The sequence below is a fragment of the Buceros rhinoceros genome, unplaced genomic scaffold (genome assembly GCF_000710305.1).
Source record: "Buceros rhinoceros silvestris isolate BGI_N320 unplaced genomic scaffold, ASM71030v1 scaffold3159, whole genome shotgun sequence".
Lineage (NCBI taxonomy): Eukaryota > Metazoa > Chordata > Aves > Bucerotiformes > Bucerotidae > Buceros > Buceros rhinoceros.
Genome location: NW_010430748.1, coordinates 12,859 through 35,629, shown reverse-complemented (window position 1 = coordinate 35,629; position 22,771 = coordinate 12,859). Strand labels below are relative to the sequence as shown.

Here is a 22,771-nt window from a genome sequence, read left to right as displayed (position 1 = left end):
TTTAATAAGTTTTCATTACTTGTTGTGATTAGTCTTGGTCTCTTAAGAGGCAAGGACTAGATTATGGTGATGAAAAGCTGGAAATCCCTAATGGTCCATAAATACAGGATTTGTTGGATGTGCCGTCTCCAGTGCTTGCAGTGCAGTGGTGGTTCCCATTGCAACGCAGCCTAGAGGAACATGAGCTAGTTATGAATGTGCCTCATTGTGGTACAGCAGATCAGTCCGGACAAATGCATGTGGCCAAGGAATGGGATATGCTGAACTTTGAATTCTGCACTGTTAGAACTAAACTGTTTGTTTCTTGAAGTTGGGTAGGATGCCTGTGCTGTAAACAGTACCAGTGTGCAGTCACACATACAGGAAGAGCTGAAAATACTTTTGCTTTGGTGCTAATTCTGAGCTGTTGAATGTTTTCTACAGTAAGTTCTTTAAAGTGATTTTCATTTATGGTGAGGATAATGGACTAATTTTTAACACTTTTCTTCAGATTTGGCTTCTGTTGCTCAACCTTTGCCACAGATTTCTGCAGACACAGCTTCTCCTGCTCACCTTTCCCCTCCTGTTTCCAATTCAAATTCTGCTCTGCGGCCGGCTCAGACACCTGTCACAGCTGCTCCAGGTATGGGCAACATTCCCACTGACCCAGATGATGAAGAGGGCCTCAAACACCTCGAGCAGGTAAAATTTCTGAGATTCCTTTGTTGTTGACAATTGTGAGACTGGGGGAATGTGGAAAATACCTGAAGCTTGTAAAAACAGAAACGAAACTGAAACTTTACACTCCACAATGTTCCATTAATTAATTAATGCTCCATTATTTTGAGTATAGTTCAAGCCAATTTCGTATTTTCCTGAATAAGAGAGCAATACACAGTGTCAAAGAGCCAGAGATCCTTATGGCTGCTGTGAAGAAGTCATACCATTTGCCTTGAGAAACCATAAAACAGTATACCCAATACGTTACTAAAACCCCCCTTACGTATAAACAAAGTGCAGGCTGTGTTCATGAAAGTTTAGTGACTGCTGGGATGTAGAGCATTTTTCATGACAGGGCTCCCATACTTGTTCTGTTTTTCACCATGATACTGTGTGGGACTGTCTTGGCAAGTGGTTTTAAAGCACTACTTAAGCAGGTGAACTGTGCTTGTTCAGGAGTCTGACATTGTGGCAGGCTGAGCTCAGGGTCTGTGGTGCAGTTACACCAGTCTTTGAGTTGCCAGTAATTACTGGTAATTCTTGAGCACCAGGTACAATACAGCCACTTTGAATTTGGTGCACTTGTCAGTCTGTAAGCACACACCTAACTGTTGTATTCCTTGCTGGTTTTGATGTCTCCTGCAGCAAGCAGAGAAAATGGTGGCATACCTGCAGGACAGTGCCCTTGATGATGAAAGATTAGCAGCAAAAATTCAAGAGCACAGGGCAAAGGGTTCCTCTATGCCGTTGTTCCATGAAGCCATGCAGAAGTGGTACTACAAAGATCCTCAAGGAGAAATTCAGGGTAGGTCTGTGCCCTTTACACTTCCTCTTTTTTTCACAGAACTGTTAAGGAGTTCAAAGAGTTCTTCAGAAAATGACCACCAGCAGATACTGGTGCTTGTTTTTACAGAAGCAGCACAGGGAATTTACCACTCTAGGTTTTGAAGATAGATCTTCTACCCATCACTGCTCCCATCAGCTCAGCATGCCTCATGTCCAGTATTACACTTTATTGGGGCTAAGGTTTGCCATTGCTTCGTGTTTCTGTAAATTGAGGTTAGACTAAAACCTGTTTTTCATGCCGCTACTCAGATTTCTAGATAATAGGGGAAACAAGAATGTGCCACTCAGTGGCTTGTTGAAGAGTCTGTGAGGAACACTGAAATCAGTTCTCTAGTCCTGGCCTGAAGACATTGAATATTCAGGGAAGGATAATTTGGTAAAATCTGGAGCAAAGAGAAAACAAGTTTTCACAAGCCAGTGCTTGAGCATGATCTCTAAGTTGTACTTGCAGCCAGTGCATTATTAGTTCATACACTACCAACTGGATCCATGCTATTTTTTTTTTGCAATGAGCTTTAGAACAGGCTTTTTATGTAGATAGTTGCTTCTTTGCTTTCCCAAGGAACTTTTCTGTAGGGGGTCTCAGGGCTCTGTCTTAGTGGCAGCTTAGCTGCCCAGCAGTGCAGTCCAGCAGTGAGTTCCTTACTTGCTGTGCTTCACTGAGTAGTTGCTAACGGTGCTCAGTGCAAATGACTTCCTCAGCTATAGGCTCTAGGTAGTGGGGTGGTAGTTGTGGGGTCTGTGCCAGTTCTGTCTGCAAGTATGACACATCTTCAGGGTTTTCTTCTCACCCCTTGAAGTTGAAAGACTGTTAACCGTAAAGCGTTCTTATTTGCTTAGTGTGATTTAAACTGTATGTGGTTGCTGCTGGGTGTTTATTGCTTAGTGATGAATTAACAGTTTTTATTAAAGTACTTCCTTGAGTGTGACCTCCAGAAACAGGCACTCCTACATAATTTTTTTATGGGATATGTCTTGTGGTTTCATATTCTCTGGGAGAAATATAATATAACCTTTTAAAAATATTTCTTACAGGCAGAGCAAGAATTAGTGAACAATCTTGCTTTTTAGAAGATGTTTTTGCAAAATTTGTATTTACGTGGTTCATACTGTTAAATGATCTGGGGTTTTTTATGCTGGCTTTGTGTCCATTTGCTTACATAAAATAAGGGTAGGAGTCCTCCTTTGAAGGAGTGAATGAAATCTTTCTCAGGAAAAAGGAAGAAATGGTAAAGTGTAACTTTTTGAGAAAGGAAAAAGAAACTGGTTTGCTCGTTATCTGAAAAAAAAAAGTAATCATCCCCTCAGAGGTGAATCTGCTGGTCTGCTAAGTTCCAGAAGCAAAACGTCTATAAAACGTATGAATTCCTCTGATTTGATGGCAAGAGTTGAAACAGGCTAAGATTGTTCAATTATCTGTGCAGAGTACATGGGGAAGGTAGCGCTCGTGCTTTTAACGCTGTCAGCTGCGGATACTGCTGAGGTTGGCACTGGAAATTGCAAGTCGGTGCTGAGCCTGAAGCAGCAACCTTTGCTGGAAGGCAGGATGAGTGTTAGCTGGGCTGGGCCCCACACCACCACAGCTGCTTGGCTTTCGTCTCAGAGCTGTGCATGGTAAAAGATTCTCTGGGGGAATGCTGTAGACCTTGTAAAGATCTAGATGCGTGCGTTGACGCTCCAGCCCTGAACAAACTGTCTGTCTGGATGAGAGGCACAGGAACGCCTGATGCTGGGTGCTGTGTATTGTAAAAAGCACCATGCTGTTCCCAGTAAGCTCAGCTCAGTCTTCCTTCCCCTTTCCCCCATGTGTATTGGTTGGTGTTATTTCAGGTCCTTTCAGTAATCAGGAGATGGCAGAGTGGTTCCAGGCTGGATACTTCACTATGTCGCTGCTGGTTAAGAGAGCCTGTGATGAGACGTTCCAGCCCCTTGGAGACATCATGAAAATGTGGGGCAGGGTTCCCTTCACTCCAGGTCCTGCACCACTTCCACATCTGGTAAGTAGGTGACAGTTACAGTATTCAAAAAGTCCTGAAACAAATAGAAATTAAATTAATGATGTGACAGCTGCTCTGTCTTTATAAATATTGGTTTATGTCTAGGTGTTTTTCTCTTTGTCTCCTCAGTTCAATTCAATTTCTACACTGCTTGCATTTGCAATACACTACTGTTATTATACATGTTATTAAAATAAAATGTTTTATTCCTAAACATAGGGTGAGCTGGACCAAGAGCGGCTGACTAGACAACAAGAGCTGGCCCTGATCCAAATGCAGCACCTCCAGTATCAGCATCTTTTAATACAGTAAGACAGCCAGTCCCAGAGACCTTCTGGTGGCTGTGTTCTGCTCGGCATTTTGAACTACCTGGGTTCAGCTTGCTGTCGTTGTGTCCTTGGGCAGTGGGGCTGGGAACGCTTCACCCCCAACAGCACCAGAGGCTTGGTAGTCTACGGGATTAGGACAGAGTGTGACTACCCCAGGCACACTCTTCAGAGTCTTTTTTGGTGTCACATATAGCTACTTTGGTGAGACCTGCTATATAGGTAGCTGTTACAGTTGAAGTGAATCCTGGCTATCCTGGTAGTGTGGTTTGAGTGTTTTGGAGTCGGGGAAGGTTTACACATATTTTGAACTGGAGATGGAGAAGGCAGAACCTGTATTTGGTCTGCTTGCTCAGCCTTTTGAAGATCAGTGGAAGGTAACCGCTGGAGAAAGCAGTTTGTCACCCATTTTACCAAAGTCATCAGCTGCTCTGTTCTGGCCACTTCCTAACAACTTTTGTAGGAGCTTGAACAAAAGAAATCAGTCGGATAAACTGCTTGTTCCGGGGGTCTTGAAAGTGTATGTCAGGATTATGATTTTTCAATCTGATTGTCAGCTTATAAGGCTGGAGCCTGCCCCTGTACTGAGGAATGCCTTGGCATAGGGGGGAAGAGATTGATTTGTGTAGCTGGGCAGTCATCAAAGCCAGGTTAATTGGAGCAGACTGTGTGTAACTTATAGAAAAAAAGAAGTAGTCTTGCACAGCTTACAAGAGAAACATTGGACAGCAAAAAACAGTTGACATAGCTGAGGTTGAAGAGAAATTTGGTTCTGCTCAGGTGGGCCTATTTGTTGTATTCTTGTGTTTTGATTCTTTTCAAGGCCCTGTCCTGTGGTTTCCTCTGGTATTTAGTACGTACATTATATAGGTCAGTGGGTGTTAGTCCTGAAGAATGAATCTGTGTGCAACCTGTGCAAATTTGGCATGATATAAATAAGCAGGTGATCAAATACCAGTGATTCTCTTCTTCTCTTTTGAAGACAACAATATGCACAGGTGCTGGCTCAGCAGCAAAAGGCAGCCCTCTCATCCCAGCAGCAGCAGCAGCTTGCCATTCTCTTGCAACAGTTCCAGGCCCTGAAGATGAGGTGAGTTAGCCCAGACCTGAACTGCATACCGTTCCTTCCTGTACTCTAACTTGTAAGTAACGGTAACTACAGTCTTGTCAGTGGTTTGTCCTATCCAGGTTTGGTTGTATTTTAAAGATTGTGTTAATGTGAAACGCTTGCAGGATGTCAAATACTTCTTTGTATATGTAGCCTTTACATCAGAGAATGTTTATGGAAATGAGGAGGAAAAATCTTGTAGTTCAAATTGTACCTTTTTGACAGATCTGTTGTACTGGTATGGAATGGCTTGGCCGGTTGAGTTCTGCAGTACTAGATGCTTGTTCCTCAAACTAGCCTACGAGCAGCAAATGCAAAACCGTAGCAGCAGCTGGCTTAGCCCTTGACTTGGCAGCAGGGGTGACATGAGCGAAAACTCTGCAAGAAACTAGTGTTGTCCACATCATATTTTTTGTTTAAAATAAGAGGTGTGGAAGGAAAGGAGTATGTTACAAGTTACTGGGTCTCCTGCGTGTTCAGAACACTCCTCTCCCTGGAAGTGGCATGTTGACTCTTCCTGTTGGTATTACAGAATATCTGAACAGAACATGATGCCACCTGTTACAAGGTCTGTGTCAGTGCCGGACACTGGCTCTATATGGGAACTTCAGTCAGCTTCACAGCCTACAGGTAAGATATTTTGCATGGGTCAGATCTGTTGAGAAAAGTTCAAAGGGATTGAGTGTTGTGTTATAAAGGTGTTCTGCTCTGATGGGAGGAGTTTGAATCTTGTAGGAAACCTAGCTGTGTTTCACTAACGGACAAGCCTTGTTCTACAGACAGATAAGGTGTCCCTCTGCTGACTAAGACTTGTGTGTTGTCATGATTTTAGTTCATAAAAACAGAGTAACAGCATACACAAGATTTTCCCTTCTCAGTCGTTTTTTGTTGATGTGCTTATATTTGCCTGTCGATGTTTGTTTTTCTTCACTATCTAGTCTGGGAAGGAAGCAGTGTCTGGGATCTCCCCATTGATACTGCAGCTCAGGGACCAGCTCTAGAACAACTTCAGCAGCTCGAGAAGGCCAAAGCTGCAAAGGTCAGAAACTGTTTTATACTGTAAGAAGTTGGAATTGCTGTGCTGCGGTGTAACTGTGTTTCTTGAGCCAATGGAAGATTTTTAGCTCTTCAATCCTCAGGCTACTCTGTGATTTTGATTAGATTTTCATGGAAAACATCATAAAGAGAACAGTGGTTATAGAAACCAGCTATGAAATCCTTGTGGACTGCTGTTTGGAAACCATTGCTGTGGAGGTACTACTGACCTCTGCAGTAGTGGTTATGTTTTTGATATTTGTGATTAAAAACTCTTCAGTAGCCACCTTGGTTTTAACATGGGATCATCGTGAGCTGTCACGCCAAACCCCAAGTAGGAGCGGGGAGTTGTTCTTAGTCCTTGCATCCTTTCACCAGAATTAGTTTGGGGAATTTTGAGTCCTATTTGTCAGGATTGTTTCACACTACTCTAGGATTAATTTATTTGTGTAAGTTTGAACCTGTATGATTCTGCACATTTCCTGAAACTGATTATTTTATGATGACTGCAAAGCAACTCACTACTAGCTTCTAAAGTCAGAGGTCGTGTTAAGGAGCTGTTGTAGAAAGCCTGACTAGAGAACCGGTGTTCATTACAGAACGGAAGTTGTTCTAGACTGTTTCAGGAATCTGACCCCAGCAGGCAGCCAGCTGATAGGCAAAATGACAATTAAGGGAGAGGTGTTGTCCGTTACGTTGTTACTGTAATCTCAGCAGAGTTGCCCTAAGAAATGGTGTAGGAATACGTTACCTGCATCTGAGTATAGTTTTATGTGAATTGTAGCTAGAGCAAGAGAGGAGAGAAGTGGAAATGAGGGCCAAACGAGAGGAAGAGGAGAGGAAAAGGCAGGAGGAGCTTCGGAGGCAACAAGAAGAGCTACTTAGGAGGCAGCAGGAAGATGAGAGGAAACGACGGGAAGAAGAAGAACTGGCCCGCAGGAAGCAAGTGAGTTTCCTCAATGTAGTTAATCTCTGATTAATTTTAATACTTCATAAAACTCACTTTAAGAATCCTGTGGGGTCTAATTAATCTTTGGTAGGTGTGTATGAAGACAGTTCTAATATTTTTCATGTGAGTATATGAAATTACTATTCTTCTGTTCTTGATTTTAAGAGCCCAAATTGCAATCCAAGAAATGGGTTTTCAGTGGTTCACTTCCAGATAGGTTCCTGTTTGTGAGCCAAGAGACTTGATTGCTTGTGGAATATTCACTCCCAACTTCCCAGCCTTCAGTTTGTTGCCCAGTTATTGTGCGTTTAGTTTTTATTCACCAGTACAGTGTTTTGATAAGGGTCTGTTCTGGAGTAGACCAGAGCTTGAGCGGCTGTTTCAAATGAAGAAAACGTAGAGGACTATAGTGGAAAAAAGTGATGCAACATTTAGCTTACTTTTCCCTGCTTTTTTACCTTAGTATTTTTTTTAAGACATTGTTATCTGGGTTATGTCATAGTCAGCTTTATTTGTTTGGGTTAATATTTGAGAAGGGAAGGGATGTAGTTTGGACAAGCAGATTTCTTAAAAGGAATTACATGATCTGTGTTGCAATAGGAGAATGAATGTAGGAGTTGTAGTATGTTTTTTTTAATCTTACAAGAGTAAGAAATGGAGGCATTATTAGTGTGACATTTTCAGCCTTTACTTCTGAATTCTTTATGGAAGAAACGTTAATCGTTTGAGTGTTGTAGAAGGAAAAGGCAGTGAAAGTTGAAGTGTTTGCTTTGCATGTGAAGGATAAGGGCAAGCACGTTGTTGAGCTTATTCTCTAAGGAGTTAGTCAATAAATGTCCTTAAAGCTGTTTATGGATAATAGGCAAAAGGGATAAATATTTCTGTCCGATTTTCTATGTGCTTAGGTGAAAAATTGTAAAGCGTGTTTCCTGGTTTAAGGATTAGACACTTCTGAGGAAGCCCCTAGAATCTTTAGTTTTATTTGTAAGTTGGTTATAGAACTCAATTCACTCGGTGATTTGGTTTTGTCACTGAAGATTTATTTTAATAGGCTGCAGATGGCGTGTAGTTCGCTTTCATGGTATCTTTAAGAATGAAGTCTATAAATGACTCCTTGTCTTAATATATCTACTTTGTGTACAGCAAGTCATTATGGTATAGAGTGGAGAAGCATCCTTTGATGCTCAAGGTCAAGCTTTACTGTAGCATTAAAGCAATAATCAAAAGTTTAACTTTTGAGTTACGTTGCTTTAGATGTGTTTTAATAACAACGAATTTTTTCAGCTGATCACCTGGTAACTCATTGTGTCATCCATGGTGGCCTCAGATAAATAGACTTGGGTTGTTTCTTTTCAGACTAACAGTTTTGCTACTGTGTATAACTTCTTAGAAATGTCTGTTAAATTCCAAAGTTTTTTGTCTACTTTGGATTTGTACAGTAAACAATCTGACTCTCCCTTTCTGAGATGTCGTGGGAAAGAATTATTTACAAGGAGGAAGCAGAATGGGGTTGAAAAGCAGTAACAGCAAGTATCGTACTTCATTACCAATGGAATAATTGCCACAATGCTTAATTCTAAGCAATAATGTGTTGAAAAGGTAACAAAGAGTTTAAGCACTTCTCTGGAAAAAAGAAAATAATACTGTGTTCTGTATTTAAAAAAAACAACTGGTCTAATATTTGAATCTGACTACTTCTGTACTGGAAGGCATTGTAGAATCAGGGATGAACTGATTTATTAGCATGGATTTATACAGAGGAGATGATGCTTAACAAATTTGATTAACTTCTTTTGAGGAGATGACAGTGAGAGCTGAGAGGGGTGAAGCAGTAGACTTAATCTGCCTGGACTTCAGGAAGGCTTTTGATGTAATACTGCATAAAAGACTAGTATATAAGGTTAGTAAATATCCTGTTGATGGTGAATTCTAAATAAAAAAAAAACCTAATAGAAATTCAATTCTGTAGGATGAAATGTCATACCAAATGTTGAATCCAGTTCTGTTCTTAGTTTTCATCAGTTACTTGCACTGTAGAATTGCAAACAGTAATGCCCAGCTCCTATATTTCTTCTGTTTCTGGTCTGATACGTTCTGTTTTGTAATGATTGATTGCTTTCAGGAACACAATTTGAGGTTTAATAATGAATAATAATTGTTTTCTCTGAATTATATCTTTAGTGCTCCCTTTAAAGTACCTGGTTCAAAGATAAGATCCACAATACAAAACCACTTGTAAGCCCCTAGTGACGTAGGCATACAGAATTGCAGGTGTTACTAACTGCAAAAAATTCTGTAATGTTTTATTTAAGAATCCAAAGTCTGTTGAAATGAGGATTGCTGCTTAAGGCTTTTCTGTAATATTTTTAGCTAATTTAAAACATCTGTAAGAATTAGTTTGTACGGCAAGATATGTGTGCTTGAAAACAGTTATTGGAAAAGATGCTAAAGAATGTTGGGATTCTCCTGGAGCAGAAAGCCTTGATGATGGGAGCAGTAAGGGCCGAAGATCTGCTTCCCGTTCAAGTCAGGGGCAGTAAACTGGAGAGCTTTGAATGTTTTTGGTCACATGCTCAAACAAAAACATTGAATAATGAGATAGGGAAGTAAATACTAAGATGATCTTTTCTATAGCTGTGAAGAGTAGGAAAAAAGAATTGCATCAGCCACATGGTTCCCAGCTTTTCATAATCTTGCAGAGTTTTTTTTCTCCATGTTGGTACAACACTGTTCATCTTTAGTTCTCTAGGGGAGAGAAATATTTTTTTTTAATTGCCATCATCCAACAGTCTCTCTCCTGGCATGTCTGAGCAAGAAGGAGATGCCTACAGCTTTATGAATAGCAACTCTACCCACATTTCCAAAAGGGAAAGTAGGGCAGAGATGCCAGTGAATTGCTGTCATATAGGAGGGCTGGGCTTGTTCATCTCTCTCAGGTACTACATGTTGTGTCAATGGCTAGCGCTGAGCATCCCCCCAGCCTGGCTGGTGGCTCGGCATCCTGAGCTGAGATCTTGGTGTGTGGTCTGTAATTGAACAAAACACTGGCACACCTCCAGCCTCCCTCAGACTTTTCAGTGGAAGAAACGAGCAGGAATTTTTCAGCACTTGTGCTGGAGACACTTGGTTACTGTGACTTGACTGCATGTGTCAATTAATACAGTTACAGGCCCAAGCTGCAAAAATGGTCTACGTGTTGTGTGTTGGGCTTGAAGCCTTTGTGAATATGACAAATCAAGGACTTGATTAAGAAAACGGTTCACAGGCTACTGCTATATAGTGGAAGAAAAACACTGCAATTAGTTTCCCTTCTTACTGTGAATAATGTATTGCTTATAAAAAAACTTGCGAGTTTTGCCCAATACTGATCATTTAAAAGGAAAATGTGTTCATGAAAGCTTAAAAAAGCTCTTGTCCAAAAAGCAGGATCTTTAGGCTGAGCTGGTAGGACCAGTCAGAAAGTGGAGAGGAGAATAGAAGGGATGAAGAGCAGGGCAGCCTTAACACAGCTGATGGGCTTCAGAGATCAGAAAAGACAGCAAAACCCAAGGCTCGTTTATACGAGGGAAAGTCAGAACGGGAGGGGAAGTTGTGCAGATGTGCTCCCGTTTAACAATATGTAGGAAGCCAGCTGGAGGCTGGTTGTGCCCTACTTTGCCAAAAAGCAAATAGCAGAATGGAAAAATTTCTGTCTGTGTTGATCTCTGGAGCAGTAGGAAAGGGTGCTGATGTTTTATTTTTTAATTAAGTAAATAATTTTGCTACTTGGTAAGCAAAACATAATTTATTGGAAGCTATTTAAATAATTTAGGGATATCCCAAAATCAAAGTCCTCAAGAGACCTTTTGTTGCCCGTAATATTTAAATAGTATAGGAATAGCCCAGTCAAAGCCTTTTCACTGAGTTCAACATCTCTGAGACTTCCAGAGACTACAAAGACTACTGTCCTTAAGCGCACTGGGCTTCTTCAGCTTATTTCTGGTGTCCGGAGATGTGGTTTGGGTGTTGTAGTGCACTGGAATTGTCAGTGTTTAGAAACTCCTCCAAGCAGGAAAAGCTTCCAACTTTAAGCTGACACGCCCCCCCCAAAAAAAGGAATTAATGGTACCCACACATTAAAATATACATATATACGTGTTCAAGTACAGTTAATACTATGGAAAGAGGAGTCTCACCCTTTGTTTTCATTCTCAACACCAGCCTTTTTAAAACCAAAGATAGGCAATGATTTCATGTTTCTTTTTTAATAAAAGAATTCATTTATGTATGAGATGCACATTGCATCAAAAATCTTTTTAATGCGTGGGTCTGCAGTGTTTAGGATAGTTGTTTTGGTAGTGCTTAGGTTTGAGCTAGGGAGCTTTTCTTGAGGCCATTTATCTGGCCAGACCATGTTGTATGTTCTGATGCAGTTCATCAATAAAGCGGCATTTATAGATTGATGTTTTGTTCCCAACTCCAGGAGGAAGCCCTGAGGCGACAACGAGAGCAGGAAATTGCACTAAGGCGGCAGCGGGAGGAAGAGGAAAGGCAGCAACAGGAGGAAGCACTTAGAAGATTGGAAGAGAGAAGAAGAGAAGAGGAGGAAAGACGGCAGCGAGAGGAATTAATTCGTAAACAGGTGAAAAATTGCAAAAGGCACCTATGATACTTAATTGTGGAGGCTGCTAGAAGGAACAAGCTTCAACAGTTGCATCTGTGCTGGAGAAACTATCCGTTTTGGTGGAGGAAAGCAAAGCTTGTAGACCGTATCAAGTGAAAGAAAAATACGTCGCTTACCAGTATCCTGATTTCTGACAAAATAATCAGAATCCAGAGTGCCCTTTAGAAAACAGATTTGTCTTGAATGAGTGTTTTCCTTCATGTCTGAGCCTTAAGAATGGCTTTGCAGCATGGTATTTCTACTTCTTTCTTCAAAAGAAAGACAGGGGACAGTACCAGAATAATAATTATCACTCTCTGAGCCTTTAGTATAAATTGTAATCTTTAATGCCATCTGAGATGATCGCTTTTGCTCGTCTTTCTGTGCTGTGCTGTGCTGAGACTTTACCCACTATCAAAGTTTCAGCTTTTTTCTTCCCTTTTCCTGTCTTATTAACAGGGGTTTTTTTCCTTTGGGGTCAGCTTTAGAAGTGCATATTGGGGAGCTTGAACTTTTAGCCCCCTAATTGATGCTGTCCCGGTCCTTAAGTCAAACTAATCTCAGAACATGATTGGCTTCACATTAACTTCCAGGTCCATTTCTGAATTGGCAGTTATTGTTTAAAAATTACCTCTGTTATAAGATGTTTATCACCATTTCTATCTTACCACACAGTTGTCATCTTTGTTAGCAGAAGCATCTCTTCCTTGGCAACTCTAGCATTGAGCAATAAATATCTGTTTGCCACCTGTTTTCTTCTTTCAGAACCTCTTCTCCCTTTATTCCTGTCCAGTTTTCCTTCCACTGAAAGTGGAGCAATACTTGACTCTTAGTAGTATAAGCAGGTAGAAGCTCAGACTTGGAACGGTGCATGACTCCTAGAAGGACAGTGGTATGGAATGACTAGTCTGAACTAGGGAGAGGTCATTCTCTTCCAAGTTCCTTGGTGGAGCAATGGGAACCTGGTATTTTTAGGGGATATAGACTGTATTATGAGGCCCTCTTGCTTGGGAAGTGTAAAGATAAATGAACAACCTCAACAGCACAGATGAGGGATGTAAAGGCCTGTTTCTGTTCTGTTAGAATGTCAGTGCCACAGAATAGGAGTAATTACGTTTTTAAAGTCTGCTTAGACTTTACTCCTCTTTATGTCCTGGGAAGGAAGAGGAGGCTGCCAAGTGGGCGCGTGAAGAGGAGGAAGCTCAGCGGAGACTTGAAGAAAGTCGGCTACGCATGGAAGAAGAGGCAGCCAGACAGCGTCTCGAAGAAGAGGAACGAAAGCGCAAGGAGCTGGAACTCCAGCGCCAGAAAGAAATAATGAGACAGAGGCAGCAGCAGCAGGAGGCTTTACGACGGCTGCAACAGCAGCAGCAACAGCAGCAACTTGCACAAATGAAGGTAACGTGTTTCTTCAGTTTAATGTTCTCCTTCATTCAGGGTAGTAAGTAAACCCAGGATTCAGGTTTGTCCAGACCAGCTTGAACAGAGCAGGGACGGGTGAGCTGTGTGGAGAGGGGTGAATAGTGGACTGTGAAACTGATGGAAGAAACGAGAGTAAGGTAAGTTACACAATTAAAAAAGTTCAGTTGATAGAAGTGTTCCGGAAAGGGATTCACGGGTGAGTGCGGATGTTTGTTCTGCTGCCGTGAGCAAGGGCTGGTGCAAAGATTGTAAAGCTCGGAGTTCTCGAAGTCTTTGAAATGAGAATTGATTGCACTGCTGTTTTTCAGGCAGTGATGTGTTACATTATTTTTGTTGCACTGTCCTTGACACTGATACATCAGAAGGCAACTCAAAAGAAACACTTAGTTTATACTTTGTACCTTTTCATCCTCAATTTTACCATTTCATACTTCCCAGTGTTTTGTTAAACTTTAGAAGTAGCCTTTCTTTTCATTTGTGGGATGGGCTTATACTGATTTTTCTTGATTATACTTCAGCAGTGTCCTCTAAAATGTTTTCTAATTCCTAATAATGTGGTTTTTGGCCCAGCTCCCTTCATCTTCAACATGGGGTCAGCAATCAAATTCAGGAGCTTGTCAATCCCAGACCACACTGTCATTGGCAGAAATTCAAAAGTTAGAAGAAGAACGAGAACGGCAGCTTCGAGAAGAGGGAAATACTAGCCGTAACCTGTTAGAGTGGACTCAACTATGCAACTGGTTAACTGTCGGTTAAGTTACTAGAAGGAATGGGGAGGATAAGCAATGTTTTTGGAACTGCGTAACTTAGGTATCTTCCAGGCATAAGTTCATTGAATACTTGTTTCAAAGTTATTGTAGCTTCTTAAAACAAGTGTCTGGAAGGAGGGAAACCTGTACCCTTTTAACCTTAGAAGTGTATTCTGTTCACAAAACAGTATAAAATTATATCACATCTGTACTCTAGTTTGCAGATGGGCACAAGACAAGGACAGTTTAAGGGGGGGGAAAAAACCCAAGAAGTGGTGGTAGGAGAGAAGGTATTTTTCCAAGAGCCTAGATGCCTGGCAGGCTGCAGTCATGATTTGGCAAACTTATTCTGTCCTTCTAATAATTTCTATTTACTGGTTACTTCATGTCTCCCTTACTGGAGGAACTTTTGATGGCTCAACAAATAATAGGTCAGCCAGACTCCTCCAGAAGAGTGAAGTTAGTTTAAAAGCAGTGTCCCAGCTAGACTTTTCAGTAGTAGTGGTCTTCTGAAAGTATGGACAAGCACTTTTTTCTTGTGTGCAACAGCAAAGGCGTCAGCAGCGTGAACTAATGAAGGCCCTCCAGCAACAGCAGCAGCAACAGCAGCAGAAATTGTCAGGCTGGGGTAATGTCACCAAACCAACAGGCACCACCAAGTCCCTGCTGGAGATACAGCAGGAAGAGGCGAGGCAGATGCAGAAACAGCAGCAACAGCAGCACCAGCAGCCGAACAGAGTCAGAAATACCACGGTATGTACGGTATTAATCTAACCGGTATGTGGGGGAAACAGGACGTGACAGTTCTTCATGTCTGTTTGTTAGTGTTCTGCCAGGTCTGGTGCTAATAACCAGGATCTCTTTGTTGTATTTCAACAGCACTCTAACCTGCACACCAGCATTGGGAATTCAGTGTGGGGCTCCCTAAACACTAATCCCAGCAACCAGTGGGCGTCTGACCTAGTCAGTAGCATCTGGAGTAATGCCGACACCAAAAACTCAAACATGGGTTTCTGGGATGATGCAGTGAAGGAAGTGGGACCTCGTAACTCAACCAATAAAAACAAAAGCAATGCCAGCCTCAGGTAGGAATTGGGGAAGGAGCTTTTGCAAAGAAAAGCTGCCACTCCCAAGACCATTGCTTAGCAGTTATAACATCTTCATGTGGTTTCCTTTTTTCCCCTGTGTCAGTCAGGATCTGTTTTGACAACAAAAATAGCTAATAGGTGACCATTCACAACTTATTTTGTCATTTGCTTAGACAATCAGTAGTTTCTTAAACAGTGTTTGCTTCTTGTGAGCTAGTGAGTCTTGCCACTGTGCTGTATACTCTGTTGATAAGTCTGGTAATTTGTAATTTATTATATGCATTTTCTTTACCTCAGTAAATCTGTAGGTATTACAAGTAGACAAAACAAGAAGGTGGAAGAAGAGGAGAAGCTGTTGAAGTTGTTCCAGGGAGTTAATAAAGCCCAGGATGGATTCACTCAGTGGTGTGAACAAATGCTCCATGCACTCAACACAGCCAACAACTTAGATGGTAAGAGGTGGTGAGGAGGATTGTAAATGATCCACTGTGAGGAGCAGTATCCAGTTTGTTTCCTGACCAGGTAGTTTTGAGGGGAAGTAATGACATCAAAGGAATGTTTTAATGGAGTCAGCAAAACGACATCATTAAATAGCGTTTCAAAGAACTGGCTGCATCATCTTCTCCGTGGTTTTATTTGGGCTAACCACAGCAAATTAGTGGGGACTGGAAACTGTCTGCCACCTAGAGTTCTGCTGAGGATTTTTGGTCAGGGAAGCCTTACCAGGCAGGTGGATGAGGATCCAGTTCACTTTTAATTGCAGGCCAAATTGTAATATGCCCCTGTGCAAACCATTTTTTGGTGTGAAACTGGTTTTCTATTCATTCTGCTGGAGGGCACGTAGAGGAACACCCAGTCGGAGGTGATAAAGTGATGCTGCCAAAGCACTGCAGGCATCCTGCTGCCTCCAGAGTGGGCAAATCCCTGTGCCCCAACATCTGCACACTGCAAAGTTGTGGTTTTGTTGGGACCCTTGAAACTGAGTGGGGAAACAACACTGCCTCATAAGCCAGGGTTACACCTCGCGCAACTGCCCTGACACAGCTTTCCTTCTCGTGGAGAAGAGATACTCAAAGTAACTTGTTGGCCTCACTGTGCTGTCCTAACTGCCTGCATCTGCTGTTCGAGGAGAGGCTGTTACCCTGCAGTGCTGTCATGGGTCATGTGTCCACAGAGAGCTCCCAAGGCTCCTTGAGGCTGCAGCTGGCAGCCCATTATCCTGGTGTCTTCCTGGCTTGGGGTGTGCTTTGTCCTTCTCCATGTTAAAATAAAACTCAGTGCAACAAAGTTAATCTAAAGATGATGGAGAAGGCTTGCGAGTGAGCTAACTGTTGAACTTCAGGTGCTTGCAGTTCGGCCCAGCCGCTGTGGAGTGTGATCTGTTGTGCTTCAGCCGCAAGGTGCTGACAGTTCTAAGACGACGTTTCCATTTGGGCCTGGCATTAAACTGGAGCTTTAAAGCTGGCAGTGGCTAAAGTGAATGGGTGACATACCCTTAGGATTGTCAGCTTATTTTTCCTTTGCATTGCATTAGCTGGTGTGCTTCTCCTTGCTTTGACTGGGGAATAGATGAAGCATTGCATCATGGGGCGTTACTCTGGGGAACTGAGAAGGGCGAGCTGTTTGCCATGGCTACTAGATTAGCAAAAGTTTGAAACAGAAAGCCAGAGATTGTTTCTTGGACGGCTGTGTTCACATATCAGCACACATTCCCTCATGGTCTGTCTTCTTCTTGCAGTTCCCACGTTTGTTTCTTTCCTGAAGGAAGTGGAGTCTCCCTATGAGGTCCATGATTACATCAGAGCGTATCTTGGAGATACTCCTGAGGCCAAGGAGTTTGCCAAGCAGTTTCTTGAGCGCCGTGCCAAACAGAAGGCTAGTCAGCAGCGGCAACAGCAGCAGCAGCAACAGGTAAGTCATACTCACTGTGGTCCTTAGAACATATAGAGACTGGGTTTGTGCGTGAAGAGTCTGCGTTTCTGCTGGAGCCATAAGAGGGTGAGCAGGAGTTTTACAGGTCATGTGAAATGCGGAGAATAAAGCAGGTTTCAGGTATTTACTGCAGGGTCAAGTTTCCTCTATAAGGAGCAGTTGAGGCCAAGTGTAGATCAAGTAGTGTCTTAACCTGCTGATCCAGGATGTGCTTCCAAAAGGTGAGGCTGCAGTGTTGGACGGATGCATCAGTTGCTAGTGCTGCCATACATGATGTAGAAGGTGCTTTGGGCCCTCTGAATGTCTTCAGTGTAAATAAACCAACTTAGTTGCACTTTATAATCTTGTACTTGCTTTGTTTTCTAGGATTCAGTGTGGGGGTTGAACCACAGTTCGCTACATTCGGTCTTTCAGACCAATCAGAGCAACAACCAGCAATCCAACTTTGAGGCTGTGCAGAGTGGCAAGAAAAAGAAGAAACAGAAAATGGTTCGTGCGGATCCCAGCTTGTTAGGTCGGTTTTGATTTTTAGGAATTAATGTTTAATTTGGGAGGAGCCTTGTGGAGCATAGAATTCTTGTTAACCTTAAATGGGAATATTGAATTTGAGCAGAAAAAATAGTTGTTGAAGGATCTTTATTATTGTCATTTTAAAAACTCTCTATCAGTTTCATGGAAAACTTTTGTTAAACTTCCCCTCATGAAAAGGCCTCTTCAGTGCCTTGTTTATTACCTGGAAACCTTTAAGCACTTCAGGGATGTCAGTTAAACTGCCTTTCCTCTTTCAGCTTGACCCGCGCCTACTTTATTGAATAATGCAGATTCACTATTTTTAAGAAAAGCCCATTTTCTGTTTCGTGTTGAGGACAAGCTTCTTGAGGCTTGTTATTCCTTTCTGTCTTTTCGTGTGGGCTAACCCTGGGCAGGAAAGATGGTTAAGATCTTACGGGAAAAAAAGTCAAAAAGCGGTCAGAAGTTTTCAGTGGGAGGCAGTGGAGGTGATGACATCATTAGTGGTCTGTATTTATTTAGCTAGTTAGTTCTCTGGGTTTAATTTCTTCGTGAGGATGGTAATTAACCAGCCCCTATAGCTTTGACGGAAAGTGGCCTTGTCTTCAGGCCAGTTTCTTTAAAGTGTCCCTTAAGATACAAGGGCATCATGTAAATACATGAGTAGTGAGCACTGTGGGTTGTAACGTGTTGCTGGAGTGGTGTTGTAAGACGAATGTGTCCACATGTGTGCTGTATGGGATAAAAAGGGAACTGGGGCACCACGCTGGGCCTGTGTTTGCTGTGCTGGTGCTACTTAGCTCATACTCATGTCGAGCAGTCTTGTATTAACCACCTGAAGTCGCTGTTTTGTTAAGGCTGTAACAGTGCCCTGCCTTTTTTTGTCGTTGTCAACACAAATCGGTAATCTTCAATCAGACCAACGGTTTCTGCACTGGAGTATAGCGAACCTTTCAGTGGAATCCTGACTGACTTAGGCCAGTCCAGGGAGTCTGAGCTGCGTCTTTGGATGCATAGTTTGAAAACCTACTTGTGTAATTTGAAGAAGAAATCCCTAAATACAGTTAAGAAGCTGCAACTTGAAGTAGCATGGGCAGCTCCTTAAAAATCAGTACGCTCTATGATAAAAACCTTTTAGGTACCACGAGAGGGAGCCAGAACAGTATTCTTAAACCGTCTGAACAGAGCCGCCTTTATCTGTGGGAGATGATGACTGTGAAAAGCCGTTTGGTTTGTAGCACAGAGCAAGCCCTCATCGCAGTCTCAAGACAATGAAATGTCAGGTTTGTGTTTAGAGCCTCACACAGGAAAACTTCCCTTTTTCTTGTACCATGGTGTTGGTACAACCATAAAAATTGGATTTCAGTAAGAAAGATGCATGTGATATGTTGGATTTTTTTCCTTGCAGAAAACGTTTTAGCTTTTTCTCACACTCATGCAGTCCTCAGCACTTGGGGTTAAAAAGTTGGGTAGAAGTTTAGGTGCATCTTGAGCCATCTACACGGCCCTGTGTAACTTGTACGTTTTTGTGTTGTGCTCCTGAGTCAGAAGACAAAAAAAAAGAGCATGGAAATACATGGAATTGCCACTAGCTTGCATAGGTGCGTGTATGTAGACTTTAAGGAGGAGAATTGTTCGCATCCTCTGAAGTGTTGAGCATGATTCCACACTTGGAATCTGAGTTCACAAAACGTGTATGTCTGCCTCTTGGACCATGTACGCGCAGGGTTGACAGGCACTTCTGAGTGCCTGTCCTTCCAAGACATTGCTGAGCCACATCACCACTGTGCCTCAGCCTAGCTCTGTAGATGACATCTTTTAAATGAAAGTTGAAACCACTCTTCTGGTGATCTGTTTTTGAAGACCAAGTGAAACTTAACTAAATACACAATTGATTATGTTTTGATGAAGGAAAAAACCGGCTTGGGTAATTGTATCTGTAGCCTTACTGAATTTCCTCTGGAGTTTTTATTTGATGTGTACATTGTCTTACAGATGCTACTGCATGTAACAGATGCGTTGCTTCAAATACAGTATACTTTATCCAGGTTTGTAACGCAAGTCCTTTCTGGTTTACAGGGTTTTCTGTGAATGCCTCATCAGAGCGGCTCAATATGGGAGAAATCGAGACTTTGGAAGACTACTGAGCATGTGCAAATCAACTGGCTTTTCCTGCATCTGTTAACCATGGATTCTTCGTTTTGGACACAGTACTCTCCACCGTGCGTTCTTCTTCGCCTTGCAGTGAATCACAGAATCAATCATCTCAGGCTGCTTCCTCTAGCCCCAGCAAACCCTTTCTGCCCAGGACTGCACAGGCGTTGTTCCTGCTGTCATCCTAGAGTTGAGCAGACTTTGTTCATAGTCCTGGGAGGGTGGGAGATAAGGATTCGTACACAGCAAGGCTGATTTGGGCAGCAAGCTTTCACTGTGCTGTGATTTCTTCTGCTGACATACCTGGAAAAAAAAAAAATCAATTGGGATTCTGCAAACCATTGCTTCCCTCTCCTGGTTACTTTTACCACATCCAACACGTGCAGTCATGGAGAGAGAGAGAGAGTTTCTGGTTAACAGATGTTGGTCAAAACCAAAATGCCACACAGATACTGACTTCCACGCTCCATCAGGGCAAGAGGTGCTCTCCCAAGCCAGGAGTTGCATTCATAAGCTAACCTTAGAACTGGCAACAGCAGGAGAGGGGCGGTGGTGGGTGCAGTTTAGCTTGGGTTGGTTTGAAGTTGCACGCCCCCTGCCAGCCCTTCTCAGCACATTGTTTTTGGAGGGAAAGCTCGAGTCTGTCTTCATTAGGTGGTGATGCTGAAGCTGGTGGAGTTCCCTGTTGGCATACTCCAGCCTTCCTGGACAAGTGGGGACTTCTACTCTGGGGGAAAAAAGGGAGGTGGCATCTCTTCTTTCAGGTTGAATTTATCCCTTAAATGCTACCTTTGGAGGGTTAGGACCAGTTTATTTTGAGCTCTTTTCCTGCGAATTTGTCTCGTTTAAGAGACAGTAGGATCTTTACTGTGTGGATCTTTAGTCTTTGAGGGTGAACACTGGCTTTCCGATACGTACCCCAGCAGTCCCAGCGAGTTGTCATTTCAAGCAGTGCTTAGGTTAACGAGCGGAGATGCCCTTTTGTCACGAAGAGAGACTGTGGAGGGCGAAGCTATGTGCAATGACGGCCCTGCTTATCTTCTACACCTTAAACTAGTTCATGCACCTTCCCTGGGATCCATAATCTTTACATATTTATGGAATCACAACCTTCCTCTCTCACCGAAAGATTAACACCACCTTCCCTTCTCCACCCACTCATATGCATACACCACAAAAGAAGGAAAATGGAAACTGCCAAATGCACTTAGTTTCAAGCCCCTGGTCCCGTCTCCTGCTCCCAAAGGGTTATAACCTGCGAAGGGAGATACGCTACAGTTTTGGTGGAGTTGTATAAAGGTGTCTGTCGTTCCATCATCACTGCCTAAAGAAAACAGTTTGAGTTGCTCAAGAGCAGTTTGGCTTTGGATTTTATTTCGTTTGGTTTATTCATTTTTTGGAGTCACCTTCCCCTCCTCCTCCTCCTCCTCTCTCTTCCCCCGGCCCCCAAACATGTACAGTAACTATACAGAGACTGCTGCAGACTTGTATATAGTTTTTGGATCCAACAGCATGGAGAGACTTGGAACTGTTGCAAATCTGGTCTCCCTGTCTCCTTTGCTTTGTAAATTCATAAAAGGGGGAAGAGGGGTAGTTAAAATGTTTACAAAACTTTAAACTCCCTCTGAACTTTTGCCAGTGTGGGGGGGAAAAAGAGAGAACTTAAATAAAACCTGGTTGTATTATATCTGAGAGAAAACTTTCTGCTTGCTTTTGTCAAAGCTGAGTTTTGAGAATTCGTGGTGCTAAAACTGACCCAAAACTCAACTCGCATCAGTTTTCATCAAGAAACAACAAGCAAATATACAGGATGTGGAACAACAAATGCTGCTTTATTTCTTCCCTGGTGAGGAGTACTGGTGGGTTTTTTCTGCTTGATAATTTTAGAGTTCAAATAAACACCAGTAAGTTGAGATTGGAAAATTCTGACAAGAAAGCTTTAATTTCCCCCTCTCCTTGTAAAGGAACATGTGCATTCACGCTCATGGTGTTTATGCAAGTGAGATCAAGCCATGGCTGGTTTTCTGTTAGTACGAACACTTGGCCGTGGAGCCTTTTTTTTGCCAGCCGGTAACCACCCCACCCACGTCCATTCCCTTTCCTAAATGAGAGGTTTTATTTCTGCCTCGGCATCAGGTCCACATGGACACCCTTTCTGGACAAAATCTTAGTTTCCTTTTTTCTACTTGCTGTTTGGTTTTGTGTGGAAAATCCTGGTAAACGTTAATGAGAAATGTCCTACCGTTCACATGACCACAAAGAATACGAAGTCAGTATTTGAAGACCTAACTTACGCAGCAGCTTTGCATTTTGTTCAGCTGATGCCTTGGAGGAAACAGTACATATTTAGGCTGATAATTTGACTTTGTTTTAATATAATTTTTTTTTTGTGTATAAGGTGCCTGGGTCATAAATACTTTCTGTTATTCAATGGTATAATCTAATTTCTACGAGCTAGTTTTGGTCCAGTCTGTACTGTGTTACAAATAAGCAAAAGCCTGTTAATTTCCAGCTCAGTTGGGGAGCAGGAAAGGAACAATTCATCGATAGCTAAATGAAAATGCAGGAATGTGAGCAGAGAACATGGACAATTATTTGTCGAACCCTGAGGACCTTGCTCAGCTTCTGTGAGTTTGCAGATAATGGACCAGTGTGGAAGATCTTGCTTTTAATATCTTAAATGTTCTGGCTCCTGTGTTCAGTACAAAGGTAAGATGCTGGCATGTTCGGATTGTGTGCTCAGGGGACTGCCCTGTCACCTTCTGGGACAAACAAGGCTTGTTACTGTAGTAAAGTCATTTGGGTCAGTAGGGATGGGAAGAAGAGGACCTACAGCTCTTTATGTGCTGCTGGATACATGTCTATGTGCTTCCGGCTCTTTTTCAGACAGAGGTGAGCCTGGAAAGCTAGTGGGGCTTTGATGCAAGCTTGACGATGCTGACTTTGATGCTAGAGAAGTTTGAGGTTTCTTTTGAGCACGTTTCACCAGGTTTCTTCCGAACTTTACATTCCACTGCAGGGACAGTGCTCACTCCTCTTTGTTTTTCCTGCTTCCCTTCACAGCCAGGTACTCCTGCAAAAACTGCAGCAAGCAGATGATTTCAGAGGACACCTGAATTGTCTGGCCGCTTGTCAGAGAAAGCCAAAAAGCAAAGAGATGTCTTAACAGAAAAATCTGAATCTGAAGTTTAAGATGAAACTACCTGTGTTGTATTTTCACAGCATAAAGAACTGACATTGGGGTGGTTATGTAGTTTTAATCTTATGAATGGAAACCAAGAAGTTTTTCATCCTCGTGTCGCCTGAAAAGAATC

General features: G+C 42.4%; 1 protein-coding gene across 1 annotated transcript in view; it reads left to right on the top strand.

Annotated features, from left to right (window-relative positions):
• GIGYF2 (GRB10 interacting GYF protein 2) overlaps nt 1–21,149 on the top strand; it is a 65,266-nt gene extending 44,117 nt beyond the window's left edge. The window contains exons 11-27 of the mRNA XM_010143130.1: nt 491–681; nt 1,345–1,504; nt 3,376–3,542; nt 3,762–3,850; nt 4,851–4,958; nt 5,509–5,606; nt 5,915–6,015; nt 6,796–6,957; nt 11,423–11,581; nt 12,764–13,000; nt 13,595–13,715; nt 14,321–14,526; nt 14,653–14,858; nt 15,159–15,313; nt 16,600–16,772; nt 17,160–17,307; nt 19,383–21,149. Of these exons, the coding sequence (XP_010141432.1) occupies nt 491–681; nt 1,345–1,504; nt 3,376–3,542; nt 3,762–3,850; nt 4,851–4,958; nt 5,509–5,606; nt 5,915–6,015; nt 6,796–6,957; nt 11,423–11,581; nt 12,764–13,000; nt 13,595–13,715; nt 14,321–14,526; nt 14,653–14,858; nt 15,159–15,313; nt 16,600–16,772; nt 17,160–17,307; nt 19,383–19,450 (2,549 nt within the window). The 3' untranslated portion in view covers nt 19,451–21,149. The remainder of the gene's footprint in view (nt 1–490; nt 682–1,344; nt 1,505–3,375; nt 3,543–3,761; nt 3,851–4,850; nt 4,959–5,508; nt 5,607–5,914; nt 6,016–6,795; nt 6,958–11,422; nt 11,582–12,763; nt 13,001–13,594; nt 13,716–14,320; nt 14,527–14,652; nt 14,859–15,158; nt 15,314–16,599; nt 16,773–17,159; nt 17,308–19,382) is intronic.
• The last annotated feature ends 1,622 nt before the right edge of the window (nt 21,150–22,771 follow it).